General features: G+C 39.4%; 1 protein-coding gene across 1 annotated transcript in view; it reads right to left on the minus strand.

The window, feature by feature from the left end:
* Window positions 1-2881: 2881 nt before the first annotated feature.
* The window catches only part of atp8b2 (ATPase phospholipid transporting 8B2), a 52567-nt gene continuing 35165 nt past the window's right edge, over window positions 2882-20283 (minus strand). The window contains exons 20-29 of the mRNA XM_062992780.1: window positions 19879-19984; window positions 19530-19755; window positions 17973-18156; window positions 13767-13990; window positions 11902-11985; window positions 11561-11806; window positions 9904-10042; window positions 9618-9748; window positions 7218-7627; window positions 2882-6407 (exon numbers count right to left, since the gene is read on the minus strand). Of these exons, the coding sequence (XP_062848850.1) occupies window positions 7226-7627; window positions 9618-9748; window positions 9904-10042; window positions 11561-11806; window positions 11902-11985; window positions 13767-13990; window positions 17973-18156; window positions 19530-19755; window positions 19879-19984 (1742 nt within the window). The 3' untranslated portion in view covers window positions 2882-6407; window positions 7218-7225. The remainder of the gene's footprint in view (window positions 6408-7217; window positions 7628-9617; window positions 9749-9903; window positions 10043-11560; window positions 11807-11901; window positions 11986-13766; window positions 13991-17972; window positions 18157-19529; window positions 19756-19878; window positions 19985-20283) is intronic.

Genomic DNA, 20283 nt, shown 5'->3' on the forward strand with positions numbered 1-20283 from the left:
AACAAAAAAAAACAAAAAAACAATGTGTTATTAGATCTGAAGACCCAGTAAGAATCCCGGTGGTACTGTCAGTTGGTCAGGTGTATACATAGAAACATGATTACAGTGGTACCTTGTAACTCAACGTGCCCTAAACTCAAAATCTCTGAAACTCAACACCCTTCGTCGGGGAACTCAACGTTTTCAGTTTTTTTTCCACATGAGATGAATCTGCATTTGTGTGGACTGTCAAATTACCCTGAAAGTTTCCACATGTATCTGTGTTTATCTGGATTTTCCCCATTTCACTTTTAATTTTGTGTTACAGCTCGGGGTTCTGAGAAATTGTGAGAATCAGCTTTTCCAAGAGTCTAAAACGCTTATCATTTAAAAAAAAAAAAAAAGCTTAACTTGACTTAACGTACTGTATTAAAAGAACAGGAACACTAAACTTCTCTTAATTATTACTGCTCATAAGTTCTCTACACTAATGAAATTCCTTGCTCGTTTTTGTACAATGTCACATTACGCTTCATGCACCGTTATGCTAGTGCCTTTACTGAACGGAATACGGTATTCCAAGATCAGGCATCTCCACGATTAAGAAGCATAAAGAAACAATAAGTTAAGTGCAGGTTTTGTTGTGTTTAACTGTTTTTCAATTGCATTTCAGTGTTTTTTTTATATTATATGTGTGTTATTTTCAGTGTATAAGTATTAAAAACAACCCCATTGTTTTACATTAGCCTAAAATATATGCAGTTTCACGAGACATTAACGCATTAACAGGTTTCCCATACATCCTTATGGGAAAAAATACCTTGAAACTCAACGCCTTTAAAACTCAACGCCACTGCCAGAACCAATTGACATTGAGTTTTAAGGTACCACAGTAGCTATGTCTTGGGGTAAGGGGGGTGGGGTGTCAGTGCATTGCACCCATCGATTCCAGGTAAACCGGACACACTGCAACCTTGACCAGTGGTTGTAAAAACATAATAATTAGATAAAACATTTCTCTTATAATTCTGAGATCTCAAAGCTGCTACACACCACTGCTTTCCAACTCTCCAACCATCCTTTTTTAAAATCTGTTTTGTAAATAGAAATAAGCCAAATTAACTCGATTCAAACTGGCTGGCCGTTTGGGTGGTGTAGCAGTGTATTATGCTAAACATGACTGGCTGGTGAAAAGCGAGGGATGTAGGTGGGCATACTTGCCTTGCACCCAGGGTTTCCTAATGAAATTGGACCTGCTACGACCTTTACCAGTATAAAGCTGTTAATAAAAATGAAATAAAAGTAAATGGACAAACTGACTGTTACATTTGACAGGGGGACGGCACGGTGGCTAAGTGGGTAGCACTGTCGCCTCACAGCAAGAAGGTCCTGGGTTCGATTCCCAGGTGGGGCGGTCCGGGTCCTTTCTTTGTGGAGTTTGCAAGTGAGGTGAATTGGAGATACAAAATTGTCCATGGGTGTGTTCGATATAACCTTGTGAACTAATGAATCTTGTGTAATGCGTAACTACCGTTCTTGTCATATATGTAACCAAAGTGTAAAAAAACATGACGTTAAAATCCTAATAAACAAACAAACAAACAAACATTTGATAGAACTGGCATAAACAATTACTAAATAGGGTAGATGATTTCTTACTTAATGTTAACAATTTATCCTTAATTTTTAACAAAGATAAAGATTTTCTTTATTATTTCTTATAAAAACCCATACCATTACAACCTATTACAAACTAAAGGATGTTATGTAGAGTAAAAGCCAAATCCAAATTAACATGAACATTCATACCTGTTGTCTGTAACAATTGTTTTTAAATAAAGGTCCTGGGACCCCTGGAGGTCTGTGATATAATATTAGGGTTTTCATCTTTTTCTGAGCCTGAATAAATGTTAAAATAAGACAACAAAAACAAGATATTCACCAATCAGCCCCAAGACCAGTCACCTGAAACTGCCCTGACCCACTGAAATATGGACTCCACAACACATCTAAAAGAGTCCTGTGGTATCTGGTACCAGGACAATACCAGCAGGTCCTTCAACTTATGCATGTTGCAAGGTGGATCATCCTACAGGCATCCTGGTGCCATTTCTTCCTCAGGTAAACAACATATACATGCCCGGTCATCCACATGGTCTTGGACAAAAAAAGGATTTTGACCTTCTTCCATTGCCTCAATGTCCTGTGTGGCCTCAACAGTGAACAGTAGTTAAAATAGGCACTTTGACTGGGTTTAGCCACCGTGCTGTCCCCCTGTCAAATGTAACAGTCAGTTTGTCCATTTACTTTTATTTCATTTTCATTAACAGCTTTATACTGGTAAAGGTCGTAGCAGGTGCCTAGGCGACTAGGCAGCCCCAGACACAGAAGGGTTCTGTATGCTGTGTCGGTTATGTAACCCTTTGGCAGCCCTCAGACCAGTGTCTGTTGATAATCACTGTCTGTAAGTACCCCATGCTGTTTATGAGATACTTTGACTTTGTCTTCTGTCCATAATTATTTGGCCCTTATTAAATGTACTCAGGTCTTTATGCTGATCAGATCTGCTGCATTGAACACGTAATTGCGAGAACTATTGCTTCCCAACATTTTTGGGGAATGGTCCTTATTTGTATTAGTTTTAGTAGGAACTTGTAACGGGCCCACTTGCTGTGAAGATCAGCTGCCTGGCATGTTTACAAAATCATATCCTACTGTCTCCGGCAGGGGGAGGCTTAGTGGAGTCCATGTCTCAGTGGGTCAGAGTTGTTTTGACAGCATATTATTGTTGGGCAGTAAAACAGTTGAGGGTGAAGTCTTTTTTAAGGCACTGCTATAATACAACATTAAAAGCAAACAGTCATTATTATCTGTTTTACATAAAATATACAAAAGTGCATGATTATTTGTCATAAGTATGTAAGTTTATTCATATTTGCCCAACAAGTCAAGATTTCAGTCATCTACAGATCTGAACAGATACTGGTTCACAAAAATAACACCCGGATTTCTCTCACCAAATGCTCTTATTGCAATAGACAATAGAACGCTCTTATTGCAATTGGAGTCTTCACTCGCCAACTCAAATAAAAAAAAACAGTTATGACAGTTCAGGAAATGTGAGCTTATGTCATGAATCACATGTGGCCATGTATTTACCTGCACATACAACAGCTTTATTGGTTCCAGCACACATACTGCATCTAAGGCCACTTTCAGTTTTAGAATGACTTGTCAGGTAGGTACGAGATGAAAGCCATTTGATCATTTTACACTTCAGATATTCGTCTAGTAGGATCCAAAGAAGCATTTGGGCTCTAAGGGCATGACCCCATCAGTCCAGCACAAGAGTCCTAGAGCACCAATATGGTGTAAAACTAGAAACTAGAAAGCAGAGCAAGACGTTTTTTTTCCCACTCGCGTTCTCATTGAGAACTATAGTGTGCACATGAACAAAAAAGTTCTGAGGTCAGTCCACACTCACTCGGGTCGTCTGTAGTTAAAAGGAACAAGTCATCCTTCTGTGGAGTACAAATGGGTTTATATGTGCAAAGAGTGGCTTCTTTTCTCTTTGGTATGTCAAGTATTCAGTATTGCATCAAAAACAAAAGGAATTTCTTAGGATTTTAACCCAAAAACAAAGAAGAAAAAAAAGAATCCCTATCTGCTGGGTCAGAAATACATACATGTAAAATATCTGATTATTATAAATTTTGATTATTAATTTGATGATGTAGAACATTTTATAATGTCATCATTTTATAACTAGAAATGGCATGGGCTCCTATTTCTAGTTACTGATTATGTATGACTGTAGCTGGTGACTTTTCTGTAAACACATGAACAGGATTAGTCAGGTTGATTCCAATACACTGACAACCAGCATTATTTAATCTCTTTTAATTTGCGCTACACTCAGCTTGTTCGACAAAAGAGGTGGTGCAGCAGTCTATTACACTAGCCCACCACTGCAAAAATGAAATGTGGGTTTCAATCTCAATGGTGCTATCAGCCAGCTGGGCGTCTACACAGACATGACTGGCTATGTATAATGGGTGGATGGCCGAAGTCCTGAGATGGATTGGTGACCTGTCCTTGGTATTTCTGCCCAGTGCCCAGTGTTTCCTTGTGGAACTGGGTCTGCTGCAACCCTGACCGGGATAAGGTTGTTGATCAAATTAAAATGAAATGAAAAATTACTTTTCCCTATAACATCCTAATATAACCAAGGTAGGGAGGGGTCTGCAGGAATGGAGGAGAAATATAACCAGATAATAGGATATGACTAAATTCAGAGAAAAGGTAAAACATTTTTAATATAAAAATAAATAATAAATAATTTCCATTATTAATTTCAGGCCAGGAATACACTGGAAAAGGCACCAAGCCATCGCAAGAATTTGGCCACCCTTTAACCACTTAAGACACAGCCAATCAAGTCTGTAAACATGCCCATATAGCCGATGGCAACAAGGAAAGGGTCTCAGGGGTAGCAGGCTAAAAGAAAGGTAGGGGGCAGACTCAAACTTATTTATCCACAAATAAATAAAAACAATAATAAAATACATTTTAGTAATATCTGACCAAAAGGTAGGTGTCCAGAATTTTAAAGCAAAGGCTTCTATAGTGCACTGCATACATGGTTATGTAAAACCTAACTGACAGCTTAAATTGCTTTGAATTTTTTTCTTAGATCTGTACAGGGTTTAAGAGACTTTTGCATGGTAATGCTGGTGGTTTGTTTTAATGGATGTGTTGAAAACACCTCTATGGGCAAAGAAATCACCACCTGAAGTACAGCATAAATAACTGTAAATATAAAAACTTCTACTCAACCAGAACAATAGTCTAAGTATCTGTATATATATTTTAAACCCAGCAGACGTTGTAAGTGTTCGTTCAAACACCCACATTGAACTGAAGCATGTTTTCCAATTAGTCATGGAAAGACAGTTGCAGAAATCCTAAAGGTTTAAAGGTGACAAAAATGTCCTAAGCAAATATATGTAACCGTTTGACAGAGCAGCTGTGATAAATTCTACATGTATTTGCCAGCCTACTGTGCAAGTGTGTCTTTTACTTAATCATCTCATTCCCATATATTGGTTGCCCATTAATAGGCTGTACAGATGCACCATTTCCATCGTTATGAAGTAAAGGCTATACTGTGCTTCAACAGTTTACCATATTATTTAATAGTACATATAAGACCTAACTCTGTATAGCTAAAGATATGTGGGACATCACATTCCAAAACCACAGTCTTTTGCAGCCACAACAGCTGCCACTCTTCTGAAATGGTCTTCCACAACATTCAGGTGACTTTTTGTAGTAATTGTGCCAATTCAGTTGAAAAAAAAATTGTCGGGTCAAGCAATTATGTTGGACAAGAAGGTCTGGCGTCCAGCTGACATACGTCATCCCAAAAGTGGGGTGTTCAATAGGGTTCATTTTATGGCTCTTCCACGCTCAACCTGTCAAACCATGCATTTATAGACCTCAAACCTCACTTTATGCACAAGATCTGACTTCAATAATTAGGAGGACTGTCCACATACTTTTTTTCATCTTATGTACAAGTATAGCAGGGTCATAGAAATCACTTGCAATTTATAAAAAACAAAGACCTATTTATAAAGCATACTAGCTTTCATACTCATGTCCATAGCATTATCAAGGGGGCAACACCGCCACTATCACCACCATCACCCAGCTGTTTTAAACAGCTCTGTAAGCCCTGCAATTCATATGTGTGTTTTGGTGACAGCCCAGCATGAGTGGGACTGGTATATGACTGCAAAATGAATAAAGTTGTTATAATGAAGGAACTGGTAAGGTTCTGTGGGACCAGGACTGACAGAAATTCAGGGATTTGCTGATTTACTATTACATACCACTAAGTATTAAATGACCCAATTGGAGTGTTTTGCTTAAACATGCCAACAGGACTTGTCCACCATACAGAGGATCCTTACATCCAATCCTTACATTTCTCTGCACTAAAGACCTATTTTCTAAGTTAAACTGAATAGCAAAAAAACGTAACTTCTTGTCCTAACAGAAAACGTGGAACCTGCTAAACCTTGCAACCAATTTCCCTCCTTTTCACACAGTCCTTATGGCTGTCAAGATGAACTGGCTCACAGCCCAACATAGGCAGAAAAATACTATGTGTGTTTGTGAAGTGTATCCGGTGCAGTGCTTTCACAGTGACTTTGTATGTTTTGGACATTAGTCTCTAATCGCATGTATCAGATTGTCATCACCAGGCTTGTCCTCGGTTAGACGAAAGATCAGTAAGACAATCGAGGACAGGAGTCCACAAACAGTTCACGCTGTGTGGGTTTTTCCCCCAAAGCACGGAGCCGAGTCGAGTTGCTGGCACCACTGCTCCGTGGTCCTGTTCCCTGCCAGCCATACAGTGCTTCCTACAAAACACAGAGTGCATGTAAAGGTGATGAACGGTGAACCACAAAATAAAGAGCAGGAATGGCCCTTAAGCAGATGCATCCTGCTATTTACTTCTTTTGTGAGGTGAAAATCTCTGGGGATTTTTAATTCTTTTTCATTAATGCCTTTAAATGGGGCTAAATGTCTTCAACAGCTCCTGAGTTTGTAAGTCATCATAAAAAGCACTATAAAACCAAGGCACAGTGTTTTAAGTGTTTTGTTTTTTAAGTGAGTGTTTGTTTATTAAGATTTTAACGTCATATTTTACACTCTTTGTTTACATTCATGACAGGAATGGTAGTTACTCATTACACAAGATTCATCACTTCACAAAGTTATATCAAACACAGTCATGGACAATTTTGCATCTCCAATTCACCTCAATTGCACAACACACACTAACACACCACCATGTCAGTGTCACTGCAGTGCTGAGAATGATCCACCACCTAAATAATACCTACTCTGTGGTGGCCCTGACCATTGAAGAACAGCATAAAAGGGGGCTAACAAAGCATGCAGAGAAACAGATGGACTACAGTCAGTAATTGTAGAACTACAAAGTGCTTCTGTATGGTAAGTGGAGCTGATAAACTGGACAGTGAGTGTAGAAACAAGGAGGTGGTTTTAATGTTATGGCTGATCAGTGTATGACCTTTACAAAGTCTTTTTGGAAGAACTGTGTTTTATCTCATGTGACCTTACTACTCATTATGTTCACTCATTAGTTTTTATTTAGTTTTTAAATTTAATTTCCTGTACATATGACATTCAAGCAAAGTGTTTACCTGTGCTACTAGACTGTAGCCTCCATCTCCTCTTGCGCAACAGTTTCCAAGCAGAACTGAACATTGCTGACACTGTTGCTAAGGACAGGGTCCACATTTGTTTGTTCAGAAGGGGTGTTTTGAGCACTTGCAGTTGCTGACACTTTTTTCTTGCGCAGGGTATCGATCCAGCTGGTGCTGTGACGGGAGGCGAAAGTGGCGAGACCGAGCGAGCTCAGGCGCATGTTTTTGCCTGATGTAATCAGCTCTCCAAAGCCTTCTTGGTGTGCAAAAGCATAACCTGAGCGTCGAGAACCGCCATGCCTAGAGTGCCCCAAAGTTCCGGCTCCAGCGCCTCCAACTTTGCCAGCACTCAGTGTGTTTCCGCCAGGCTTCCACTTCTTTTGTCGAACAAGCTGAGTGTAGCGCACCTTGAAGGAGGAAAACGCGGAAAAATTGAAATCTAAATCATATATTCAATTATTTACAAGTGTACACCAGCTTTTAAACAAATACATACATGAATCATTCTTAAACACCAAAGTAATGGCCCTTATTAATCAAAGATGCATTTAAGAAAAGCTGATTGAGCATCCAGAAAGACATACAAAATACTCTATATCTAATTCATTAAATGCTCATACAAATTTTTATTAAAAGCTAATACAAGCACACTTGATAAACCAGCTTTTTGGGTTAGGCCATGAATCAATTCAGAATATCAACTTTGTGGCCGCTCAAGTGGCGCAGCGGTAAAAAACACACACTGAAACCAGGCTAGGATGCGTCTCTCTGTACACAACGCTAGGTGGCACAACACTCGTCAATGTGGGTGATAAGATGCATGCGGCTTGCTGCCCACGTGTCGGAGGGGGCGTGGGTTAGCTTCGATCTCCTCGGTCAGAGCAGGGATCCGCATAGGCAGAGAGGAAGCATGATGCAATTCGGCAATTGGAAGTGATAAAGGGGGAGAAAATGCATTAAAAAAAAAAAAAGAAACTGTGTAGACAGTTTCCTTAGGGCGTGTTTGAAAACTCTCTACATAGACAGCATTTTATGCCATCCTACTCCTGCTCCCAAGAAGAAGGCTGTTCAGATTCTTAGATACCTTAAAATGCTGCCTAGTAAGGTATCTTAAATTTGAACTGTATTTTGACGAAGGAGCATTCGATGCTGCCTTAGCGGTGAAGGCAATCCCAGCATTCAGTGCGGCACAACATTTCTCACAAAAAAATTACAAATGTAAAATTATAAATAAGTTATTTTTTTAAACGTAAATAAAATATCATTGATACACAAGTGTCATTTATTTGCAAATTCGGGCTTGTCAGCAAATGTAACCGTTTTCGGTACACATGCTAGCATGTTGTGCCACCTCATCCCATTGGTTTGAATGGCATGAGGCTAACTGTGTTAGCTTAGTAATTTACTTATTAGAATACTCTCTACTTATGCAGCTGCCTATGTAAGCAGACAGCAAGGCAGCTCACTAAGTTTTCGAACAGACCCTTAGTGTTATTTAAATTTGCGGCATGGTTTTCTATTTTTCTGTCATTGATTATGACTAATTGTAGCCTTTTGACTCCTCTGTGCTTATACACACAGGGTTAGTTTGACTCCATCTATTACAAATTATAAAACAGATAGTTCCGGTCCTAAAATCTGATTGGCTGAGCCGCATTCGAAGCCGTTGTAAAATCCCCGATAAACGCACACCTATGACCACCTCACATCATTCCATATTAATACGCCACTGAAAAGAAAAAATTAATGCTATTTTCGCCCTCATGTTGCCTAGCAACACTTTTAATCGAACTATTTTGCGTCGCGGAAGAATGTTTTATTGTACGTTTATACACGATAAATACATTTATGAATTAAACATTGTTGTATTTATTATATTTTATGTTGATATTATATTTTATGTTTTAGCACGGGGAAAGAAGTTTTAGGCACTCCGCTTCGCGTCGTGCCAAAAACGTCATCCCCGTGCTAAAATCATAACAGTAATGCACGGCCTCTCGTGGCTTATTGCTTTAGTACATGGAACAATGGTGTCTTTGATAAGGTGGGGACGAAACTCTCTCTTTTACTAAATGGTTTTGGGATTATATTTGGCTTCCTGAAACAAATTAACCCGCAGCATGAGGGACAGTTTTGGTTTTGTTCCCGGCATTGGCAGTAAACTGTTTCCTGCATTGTTTAGTGGCTATAGTCAAACCAGTCCGGTTTATATAAAAACAGAGAAGTTTTGAAGGCCAGGCCAAAAAGCAAAATGTCATTGCAAAATTTAAAACAGTACTAAATGAATATTAATTTTAGCTAATGTGTGTGAGAACTGCAACTTGACATTTGACCGTAAGCAACTGTTATGTATATATGCTGCTGTACACTACGTTTAACTGACATGTTTTGACTCACAGTATCTGACAGCTGTGGCTTAAGGCTCACTTTGAGGAAGCGAAAGGCCAGCACAGGAACGATGCATATTACTGTCGCTAAAGCAATAGTCAACCACACCACGGGCTGAGCTAATGTGTTCTGGGCACTTCCTGTGGAGAAACACACACACACACACACGTTGCATAAGATTACTTACATGTTTACCAAATGGAAATTTAGTTTCCAGTTAATTTTTTTTAAACCTGATGCACAGTGGTGATTCTAACTGCCATCTGGATAGGGTGAATGAGTAGTGCTGCCTTACCCAGGAAGTGAAACTGCTTGGGGAAGATGTTGAACAGGATGCTGGAGTGCATGGTGAAGAGGATAGTGAAGAAAGCACCCAGAGAACCCCACACAAAGAAATGGTTAACAGCAGTCCAGTACCCTGTGTCTAGTGATATCTGCACACATGCGCACACACACATATAAAACCAACAGTTACAAACGGAGAACTAATGTCATGTTACCATAGACACTGAGGCCTGATCCACCCTAAAAGCTTTGGAAAGCTATTTTCCTAATTGTTCTCCTTCTACACCATGGATGAATTTAGGCTGGGTGTCTTTTATATGGATGAAATGCTGGCTAAACATCTTATTGGGCTGACGTATACATACGTAACCACTTGTTTTGCTTACATCCAATTCTTCCAGCTAATTAGCCAACATACTAATCTTCTTAAACTATCATTTTTAATTTCATCAGGCTTGCAATGGGCCAGTTCCCACCAAGAAACACTGGGTGCAGGCATAAATTATCTGGACGGGGCGAAAGTCCTAAGCAAAGCTTCGGCCACCCATCAGACACAGCCAATCGTGTCTGTGTAGACACCTGGTTGATAACACCCCTAAGATTTGATCTTGGATCCCATCATTGGTGGGCTAGCATAATAGACTGTTTAGATTATGTATTCAGTATTAAACATCTCAACCTGGACAGGGCAGAGCATCAGACTTCACCTTCACCTCTGTTACTATCAATCAATCTGTGTACTTATCAATAAGGAATAGATACAACACAGAATTTAGAAGCATATCCTTCTGAATAAAACAGACTGGACAAACTAATTGTTATTAAGAATGTCTTTAGTGGTGGCTTCACACCAATCCTTAGTGCTGAGTACTCAGGCTGCATCCACAAGCAATTTTACAGTAAATAAGACAGAAGGGACATTATCTGAACGCAGCAAATGGTACAAGCAGGATTATGTTGGAGTTTACTTATGTCAATGTCTATTAAACTAATGTTTTATTAACCTTCGCTGAAAATTACCAGCAATGTGAAGGTAACCAGTGAATGTCCATAAACACTGCAAAATCTGCCAGAAAACAAATTTGGCTTGCTAACTGTTACATAGCCAATGCCTAGTTCACACTACACGATTTTTGACCTGATTGTCACTCAGCGACTGGTCGGCGCAAGATTTGCCGGCTCGGGAGCAACTCGGCGTTCGCTCGGCGATCGAAACTCGGCTCTCGATCGCTGTGTGAACTGCTCAACACCTATGTGTGAACTGCTCAACAACTCGATCCAAGCGGCTCGCCGAGCACTCGCCATGACTTGGAAAGTCGTGTAGTGTGAACTTGGCATAATGTTAGCCAGATAAGTTATCCTTAGGTAAATGTTAACCAGTAAAGTGTTTAGCCAAAAATACAATGGCACTGCTTAGGGAATTTGTGGAATGGAATGACGCAAGGGGCTATGAACACAACACATCTGAATGAGTCCTGTGGTATCTGGTCGCAGGACATTACAAGCAAGTCTTTCAACGTCTGTATATTGATGCAGATCGTCTTACAGGCATCCTAGTGCCTTCTCTTCTCAAGTACAACAAAGTTGTAATCAAGTGTCCACATACTTTTGGCTGTATAATGTATGTGAAATGTCAAGTTTGAGCAGCTATCTGTCTGTAAACTGACCTGGACGCTGACAACAATGACGAGTGCTGTGGCTGTAGTAACAGCGAAAGTCTGATAATCTGCAAGTGGGACACCGTTGCTTTGTGTGGCCTGTGAGAGGACTCCATATGGCACGAAGAACAGAACCAATGAAGTGTAGATGCCCTGGGTGATACAAATGAAGAACTCGCGTTTATTGAAGAGCAAGTTCAGCTGACCTGGCTCGTAGAGCTTTGGGTATTCCAGACTATGCTGCTCAGGAACGTCCTGCGTACAAAACAGAGAAAAAAAGGGCCAGCATGAGAGATTACAGCTAGATTAATCACTTCCTAAAATATTTTATTAGCATTTTGTGTGAATACCTGGTCAAAAATGCCCATGGCCAAGACAGGTAATGATGTGTACACAATGTTATATAAAGTGATGAAGTATTGGTCATACACTGTCTAAAAAAAGAGAGACAAAACAGGTTAGGAATGCACATTTTCACTGGTGCAAAGCACAGACCTTCTATCCTACTGTACTTCAAGTGATTTCAACAGAATGCTACAGAATGGGCCAGTTCCCATTTAATATTACATTATCATACCAGTGAATTACCTCCCTGTCCAATAGTATAAAATTCTAACTGCCCAATGTTGACATTTTTCTTGTTCCAGAAGTCAATGACAGGTACAGCTGTAGTGCATTTAGAAAGTTTCCAAAAGTCCTTGAGTGGCCCAGCAATTAATCTTACACCTGGTCTTTCTATGACACTGCTGGTATTCAAACTTGGATCTCAGCGGTTGTGGGCTAGCATAATAGACCACTGAGCCACCCGAGCACCTAGGCACGTTCAAAAAGAATTGAACCAAAAGAATTTTATTTATTTTAATTAGGGCTGTCGAAGTTAACGCGATAATAACGCATTAACGCGATTTCAATTTAACGCGATTAAAAATAATAGTGCCGTTAACGCAAATTCTAGTTCATGTTGAGACTTGACTGGTAGAACTACAACGCTCGGTTACATTATGTTAACATTATGTTAAAACAAACGTTTTAATGTCGGACTTGCCACCGTTTTTCATTTGCGGTTTGTTAACATAATGTAACCGAGCGTTGTAGTGATGCACTTATAAAGAAATAAATACACGCTATATTCACAAGTTGTCGGGAGCAGAACACTTTTATTAACTTATTCTGTTAAGGTACCAAATACCGGAAAGCTGAGTCAAGCACGTTAGTCCATGCACTATGGAAGCCCCAAAGGGTCAAAACACACTCACTTCGTGTAGAAACGGCCATCAAACCATTGTCACAATACAACCACAGAAAAGTCTGTTACAATAACTACGCCTTATCCCACCTGAAGCACCGCTGATCTACAATGTTTGCTGATGGAGAAATTCTAAACTACAATCTGACATTTACTGCCTAGTATGTGAGGGAATAAAACTCCCTTACAGTTTTCTCTTGTCCCAGCAGTTTTTAACATCAGTACATTTAGCATAAAATGTGTTCACCATTTTAATTGTAACATTTCACATAAAAATCCTTGTTTTCTATAACATTTACACAGATTTTTTTTAATGCGATTAATCGCGATTAACTATATGAAATTCTGAGATTAATCGCGATTAAAAAATTTAATCGTTTGACAGCCCTAATTTTAATCAATATACATTTTCTTCATTCTCATGGCCGACTGCTTTTTCTGTTTTTGGTAATGTCAGAAATATCAAAACTGCACTCCTTTTGCTGCTCCTTATGTTAATCCACTAAATGCCTGTTTAATTAAGGTTACCCTATATAAGCTACAAAGGCTTTACAAAATGCAGCACAATAGGGTGCATGACTGCTAATTCAGCTTTTAATAAATAATAAATCTGATGTACAAGCTGAGGTACAATGAAAACTGAAACCTGGCAACCGCTTCTAGCAACATGTCTGAGTCTGAAGAAATTAAGCACAAAATTGGACTGCTTGGATACTGTTGAGCAAAAAGAAAATAAGGCTTTTGTACAATCCTTCCTTGTTTGTATATGACTAAGGAGAAGAGGCGTACTTTGCATCCTGCCACATACATGTCACGTAAACTGCACCTTTAGGCTCGTACACCTGTTTTCTCTTAAAAACAACCAAATCATGCATAAAAATGAGAAGCAAAAAGCTTAGTACATCCAGCCCTGAGAGTTGTCTACTAAAGCCACTACATATTTCCAACTCATACACTGCCCACAGCTACCTGTGCCGAAAAGCCGCAGAAGAACCCAAACCAGAAGTGCACCATGGTGAAGGCAAAGTTCTTGTAAAAGAAGTAGCACAGGAAGCGGCACATGCGCAGGTAGGACCAACGGCCGTGGACCAGCAGGAGGCGCTGTAAGAAGCGAAACTGGGAGAAAGAATAGTCGGATGCCAGAACCGCTTGGATACCCTCCTGCCCGCTGATGCCCACTCCTATATGGGCGGCTGTAAAGGAAGAAAAAAAAGCAAGGTTTAGATGGGTTGTGGTTTTAAAGAAATTACAATTAACAATTCATAAACCAGTACCACCAGTACCATTAATACAGCATGTATGTACAGTGGATCAGAAAGTATTAATAATCCCTTAACTTTGTGGACACTTTTTTGTGTTGTGGATTTGATTTTAAATGGATATAATTGTAATTTTCACTATTTATTCTATCACTCATTATGTTAGTGTACAGAGTTTTTCTACAATGTATTAAAAATTAAAAACTGTAAACTGTAATACAAACGTGATCAGGTGCACTCTGTTTGCTTTAATTATCCTTAAGATGTGTCTAGAACCCAGTTAAAGTCCATGTGTCCCGGAAAATAACAATAAATTGTATCAAATTATTAGGTGACAAGGATTATATTGGCACTGACTTGATCTTTTCAATTAATAAAATGATGTTACACAAAATGTGTTACAATCAATACAATCAAGTTGGTCAAGTCAAATCATTAAAAGTCAGTCCTATGTACTTTTGTAAGTAAAAAGAAAGGTTAAACACAATAACAAATAACAGATTCTTGTTATTTTGCATTTTACAAAATGTCCCAACTTTACTGGAAATGGGGTTTATAAGTAAGTGTGTGTGTGTGTGTGGGGGGGGGGGGGGGGGGGGGGGGGGTTGTCTTTATGAGCGTGGGTGAAAAAGGAAACCTGTTAAGAAATAAGAAACGGGATGTTAAGACACATAAACCAGAGCCTTCCACACCCTCCTTCTCTGCAGCAATATAAATTGTGACATGAAAAAAGGAAACATTTTGTCTGCCCATAGCAGAATAATAATAAAAAGAAACAATAAAAAGAGGTGAATTGGAGATACAAAATTGTCCATGACTGTGTTTGATATAAACTTGTGAACTGATGAATCTTGTGTAATGAGTAACTACCGCTCCTGTCATGAATGTAACCAAAGTGTAAAACATGACGTTAAAATCTTAATAAACAAACAAACAAACAAAAAAAGCAACATGATGCAACTCGCAGTTTTAAAACAGCCAAAGAATTAGTGTCGTAATTGCAGGTTAACTAGGCATCTTATTGTAGTGGTATTTCACTAATGGAGTCTGAAGACTTAGCACTCAAAACTCAAATCAAGAATTACAATTTAGTGCTAGTGCTTAATGACATCTGGTTTTAGTCTCTCTTCGGTTTCTACGCAATACACAGTACGTGGGTTTGTTAGCTTTTGGTTTTGACCCGACTATGTTGCTGAAGTGACATTTTTGCATTCCCCCCCTAACTTCCTCATTTCCAAATTCCTTTTCCAATTTCTCTTTTACTTGCTGGTCATAGAGGCCCAAAGACTTGCACCCAAAAGCTCCACCTTATGCTGCTGTTTCTTGCACACAAGCAAGCAGTGTGTGTTTTTTTGCATGCGGACCCGTGCCACCTAAGGAGAGTCATGTTTTGCTCTGTGTGCTCCTCCAGTACATGAATCGATGCCTCAGCCAGACAGCAGAAGTTGCCATTCCAGTGGCAATAAGGAGAAACTCTTTCTTACCTGCACTTCCTCAGAGATGGCCAGTTAGGCCAGCTGAGGCCTGGCGTAACTTCTGAGACTCAAACTCTCCGTGTTTTTGTGCTATAGTATTAGACTGATGAGTGCCCTTCTTGTTAATTATTAGCTCTGTTCTCATATTTTCATGTTCTAAGTTCCTAATACATTTTCCCTGTATTATGACTATATGATTTTAGATTTGATTGTGTGTAAGCAGATCTGCATTTGATATCTCTTGACTTAGGTTCTAGTAGAATAAAAAAAAAAAAACATGCTTTAAAAAGATATGTCCTAAATGACTACCCAAAACATTCCAAAAAGTTTTGTTTTTCCTAGAAAAGGACAAGTACAACTTTGATACTATGACACAAACCGTCAGAACTGAGTTGTTTTTCCTGGCCACGCTCCTTTAATTCCTCAACAATATCCATAAGGTCATCGCTAGTCTTAATGTCCTTTGTCTAACAATAAACAGTCTGATGGCAGTAGCCTGGCCAAGTGGCGCCTATCTTTCCTATAACTATGAATGAATCACGATGCAGGGGTCAGGCATCTCAAGCCTATTTAACAATGCAGGTCAGATTATTTACACTAGTGACCATTTACATTTAGTGAAAAGGAAAGACTTGCAGCAAGATAAAGAGAGGAGATTTCCTGCTCCCCCCCAAAAGTCTTCCTTCCAACACCTCAATTAAGCCATTTAGAAGCATAAAATTCCTCTGAAGCATTTAGATGTTGTATTTGAAGTATAAAACAGATCATCTGTGCTGGGTCAACATAACTTAAGGGGTAAACGTAATATCTGGTCTACCATCAGTTCTACCAAATATGGAAAATATGACATTGTTTTCAGAACCTTCTCCAAACAAACAGAAATAGAAAGGGGAAAAGGTTAATACACTTCCTGTGTTAAGAAAAAATACAGCTCTTCCAGAAAAAGGCTCTTTAAGACACTGGGGAGCCATTAATAAGGTTGTTCTACGAATTAATTTTAAATGATATTGGGAGGTAAAGCTAAAAGCAAGATGACAAAGGTATTTTTATTGGCTTCTACATTTTATTTGAATCATTTCATTCATATAGCCTTTTCAATACATATTGTAGTGACAGACTGTTTATTTTTCCAATTTATATAAAAACTACATGTAATTATATAAAGTGTGTATTTAATATATGTGCTCAGGTGGTGCAGCAATCCATTACGCTAGCCCATCACCAATGAGTTCCCAAACCATTAAAAAAATATAATTATTTATATTTATATTATTTAAGTAATGTGACCATCCTAGCGGTTTCATTTAAAACATATTTTCTTTGTCATTTTGTCTGTTAAATAAAGGTTCGAGTAAACTTTTTTAGAAACGTCACAACTTTTTGGAAATGGGGTTTGTAGATGTAGACATACACTGATCAGCAATAACATTAAAACCACCTTGTTTCTACACTCACTGTCCATTTTATCAGCTCCACTTACCATATAGAAGCACTTTGTAGTTCTACAATTAGTCTACAATTACTGACTGTAGTCCATCTCTGCATGTTTCTCTGCATGCTTTGTTAGTCACCTTTCATGCTGCTCTTCAATGGTCAGGACCCCCACAGGACCACCACAGAGCAGGTATTATTTAGGTGGTGGATCATTCTCAGCACTGCAGTGACACTGACATGGTGGTGGTGTGTTAGTGTGTGTTGTGCTGGTATGAGTGGATCAGACACAGCAGCGCTGCTGGAGTTTTTAAATACCGTGTCCACTCACTGTCCACTCTATTAGACACTCCTACCTAGTTGGTCCACCTTGTAGATGTAAAGTCAGAGACGATCGCTTATCTACTGCTGCTGTTTGAGTTGGTCATCTCCGCCCCACCGGGCGCTGTTGGCTGGATGTTTTTGGTTGGTGGACTATTCTCAGTCCAGCAGGGACAGTAAGGTGTTTAAAAACTCCATCAGCACTGCTGTGTCTTATCCACTCATACCAGCACAACACACACTAACACACAACCACCATGTCAGTGTCACTGCAGTGCTGAGAATGATCCACCACCCAAATATACCTACTCTGTGGTCCTGACCATTGAAGAACAGCATGAAAGGGGGGTAACAAAGCATGCAGAGAAATAGATAGACTACAGTCAGTAATTGTAGAACTACAAAGTGCTTCTATATGGTACGTGGAGCTGATAAAATGGACAGTGAGTGTAGAAACAAGGTGGTTTTAATGTTATGGCTGATCAGTGTAAACTTGATAATTGTGCAAATGTTTAGTATTGCTTAGTTGGTCGGGTGTTTTTTCTGACACAAATGCAGGTACAATGCTCTCACTTTTGAGTCCAGTTACATTTTAGAAGGTCTTAAATTTTTCTTAAAGTCTTAAAAAAAGTATCAGACTCCTGGTGTGAATGTCCGCCACATGTATACTGCACCTCTCTGTAACTTACTTTTGATCATGCTGATGTCATTAGCTCCGTCTCCGATAGCAAGCGTAACGGCTTTCTTGTGCCCTTTCACAAGCTCAACCACCATGGCTTTTTGTAGAGGAGTGACCCTACAGCAAATCACTGCCTTACAAGCACACGCTGTCTCCAAAAACTCCTGCTCCATGTCTGACTCCAAGGCATGAGCCTGAAACGAAACATGAAAATATGTACTTTAATGGTTTTATTGCAAAAAAATGGCTATTCACCTGTCAGCAGTAATTAAAAAATAAAACGTCTAAACCATCAACACAATAAAACCAAGCGACTGTTGATAGAAATGTGAAGAAAATGCATTTAGAACACCTGGGAATCCCCATATGATCAAAGAACAAATGAAACTCTGTTTCTGTTTTTCTGTTTGTTGGTATGTTGAGCAACACACCAGCACCATACCAAAGTCGTAGTGAATTGAGTAGTGAATTATATGCGTCATAAAATGCCAGGTCCATGGTAAGCTTTTTTACTGAGAAGCACTGCTAAAATGACCAAAACAGTAAAGCTGCTTAAAGCAAACAGTATACAATAAGTCCATAAGCATTAGTCCACAAGCATAAATTGAAAGATACTTATAGATTGACAAGCACATTATTCAGAGTAGGGAACATTACACTCCATGCACTCACCCAAAAAAACTGACATTTGCCCCACTAAGACATAAGTGTGCACTGCAGGCAACAAACGTCAGAAAAATCACAGGGGCATCAGTGATAAGCCCTCAGCGAATAGCATGACCGCACAGGAAAGCAGTTACCAACACGCCACCTACTCGACTCACTGATGTGTGACGACCCCCATTCTCAGAATACATAATAATGAAAAAGGTACATGAATACATCTGTGGGGTCTGCTCATAAAGAAGCGGTCACGCCACCTCTGGTGGCAGCCCATGAGTCACCTGAAAAGAAAATCATAGACTATCGGCAGGTATCGGAAACCCACGCACAACATACAGCTGCAGCAAATTAAGGCTGATGAAGTGCAGAGACTGCCTGATTAATGGAACTGCCACTGTCAGTCATCTGCACCTTAATGCTTCTTGCCACCCCCTGCTATTATGGCAGGTGGGTAAGATTCTGTAATCTGCACCACACCGATGATCTCAAGTAGGCCTGTTGGAGTATTAGTTTTAGTTTTGGATTTATTCACATTCAATTTATAAAAAAATCATCCTTGTTGGCTAGCGCACACATTCTCTAACGTGTAAGACCTCTGGCTGCATCTTTACACCAGGATTTATACAAAGAGTCTTAGCACATACAGAGGACCATACCACTTACTCTTTATTCTTCTACCGTTTGGGCCGTGTGTCCACACAACAGAAATCAGATGCAGAGAAACCGGGGTGTCTCAATTGTCTATTGAGTGCACAGTCAAGCCGGTGACACTGCCCAGACCTAAACTTGAAAGTTCAACCCCAACAATAGTGGGCTAGTGTATGAGCGTATTCCATTCAGAGTAAAAAAAAACCTCAATACTGCCTTGTTCACAAAGCCAATCAGAGAAAAAAAAATCACTCACCAGACTGTGTCCACTGATAACCAGTGCAAACTCTCCACTAACAGACTCCAGTGCTGAGGTAGGAGTATGTGAGTGGACACCTTTTTCCTGATTAGGCTTCTGATCAGCTCCATTTTTGCTAGTAAATTCATTATCCAGAGAGCAGGCTGCACCCAAATCTTTGGTTTCCACCTCCTTCTCGCTATCTCTAGTGTGGGCTGACTCTATCATGCGCTCCCTAGCTCTCCTGCTCAAAAGAGATGTGAGTGAGTTACATGGGTGATTGACAGAATTGACCATTCAAGAAACTAGACAAGTACACCAATAGAAGCATTGGTGGATGAATAAATAGATGGATTAAAAAATGTACCTGAGGTCTCCTCGAACACTTTGAACAGTATGTCCATTAACAATGAAAACCTCTGTCATACTGTTAGTCAGCATTTTACACGAATATCCAATATTTACTGCTGTCTCTGTAAGAAAACCAAACGATGACAATTCAAATGTCTATAATAAATATCAAAATAATATCACATAACAATAACAATACTATTAATAATGATAATAATTTTATTTTCATCAACCTGGTTATCCTGGTCAGGGTCGCAGTGGGTTCAGTTCCACCATGAAACACTGGATGCAAAGTAAAAATACCCTGGGCAAGGCGGTAATCTGTCACAGAGCCTCAGCTATCGCCCACTCAGCTTATTTAAAACTTATTATAATATAATATGTACTAATATATGACAGTAAAATCAGCAACCTTTTTTCA

The sequence above is a fragment of the Trichomycterus rosablanca genome, chromosome 3, assembly GCF_030014385.1.
Source record: "Trichomycterus rosablanca isolate fTriRos1 chromosome 3, fTriRos1.hap1, whole genome shotgun sequence".
In the NCBI taxonomy this organism is placed as follows: Eukaryota; Metazoa; Chordata; class Actinopteri; order Siluriformes; family Trichomycteridae; genus Trichomycterus; species Trichomycterus rosablanca.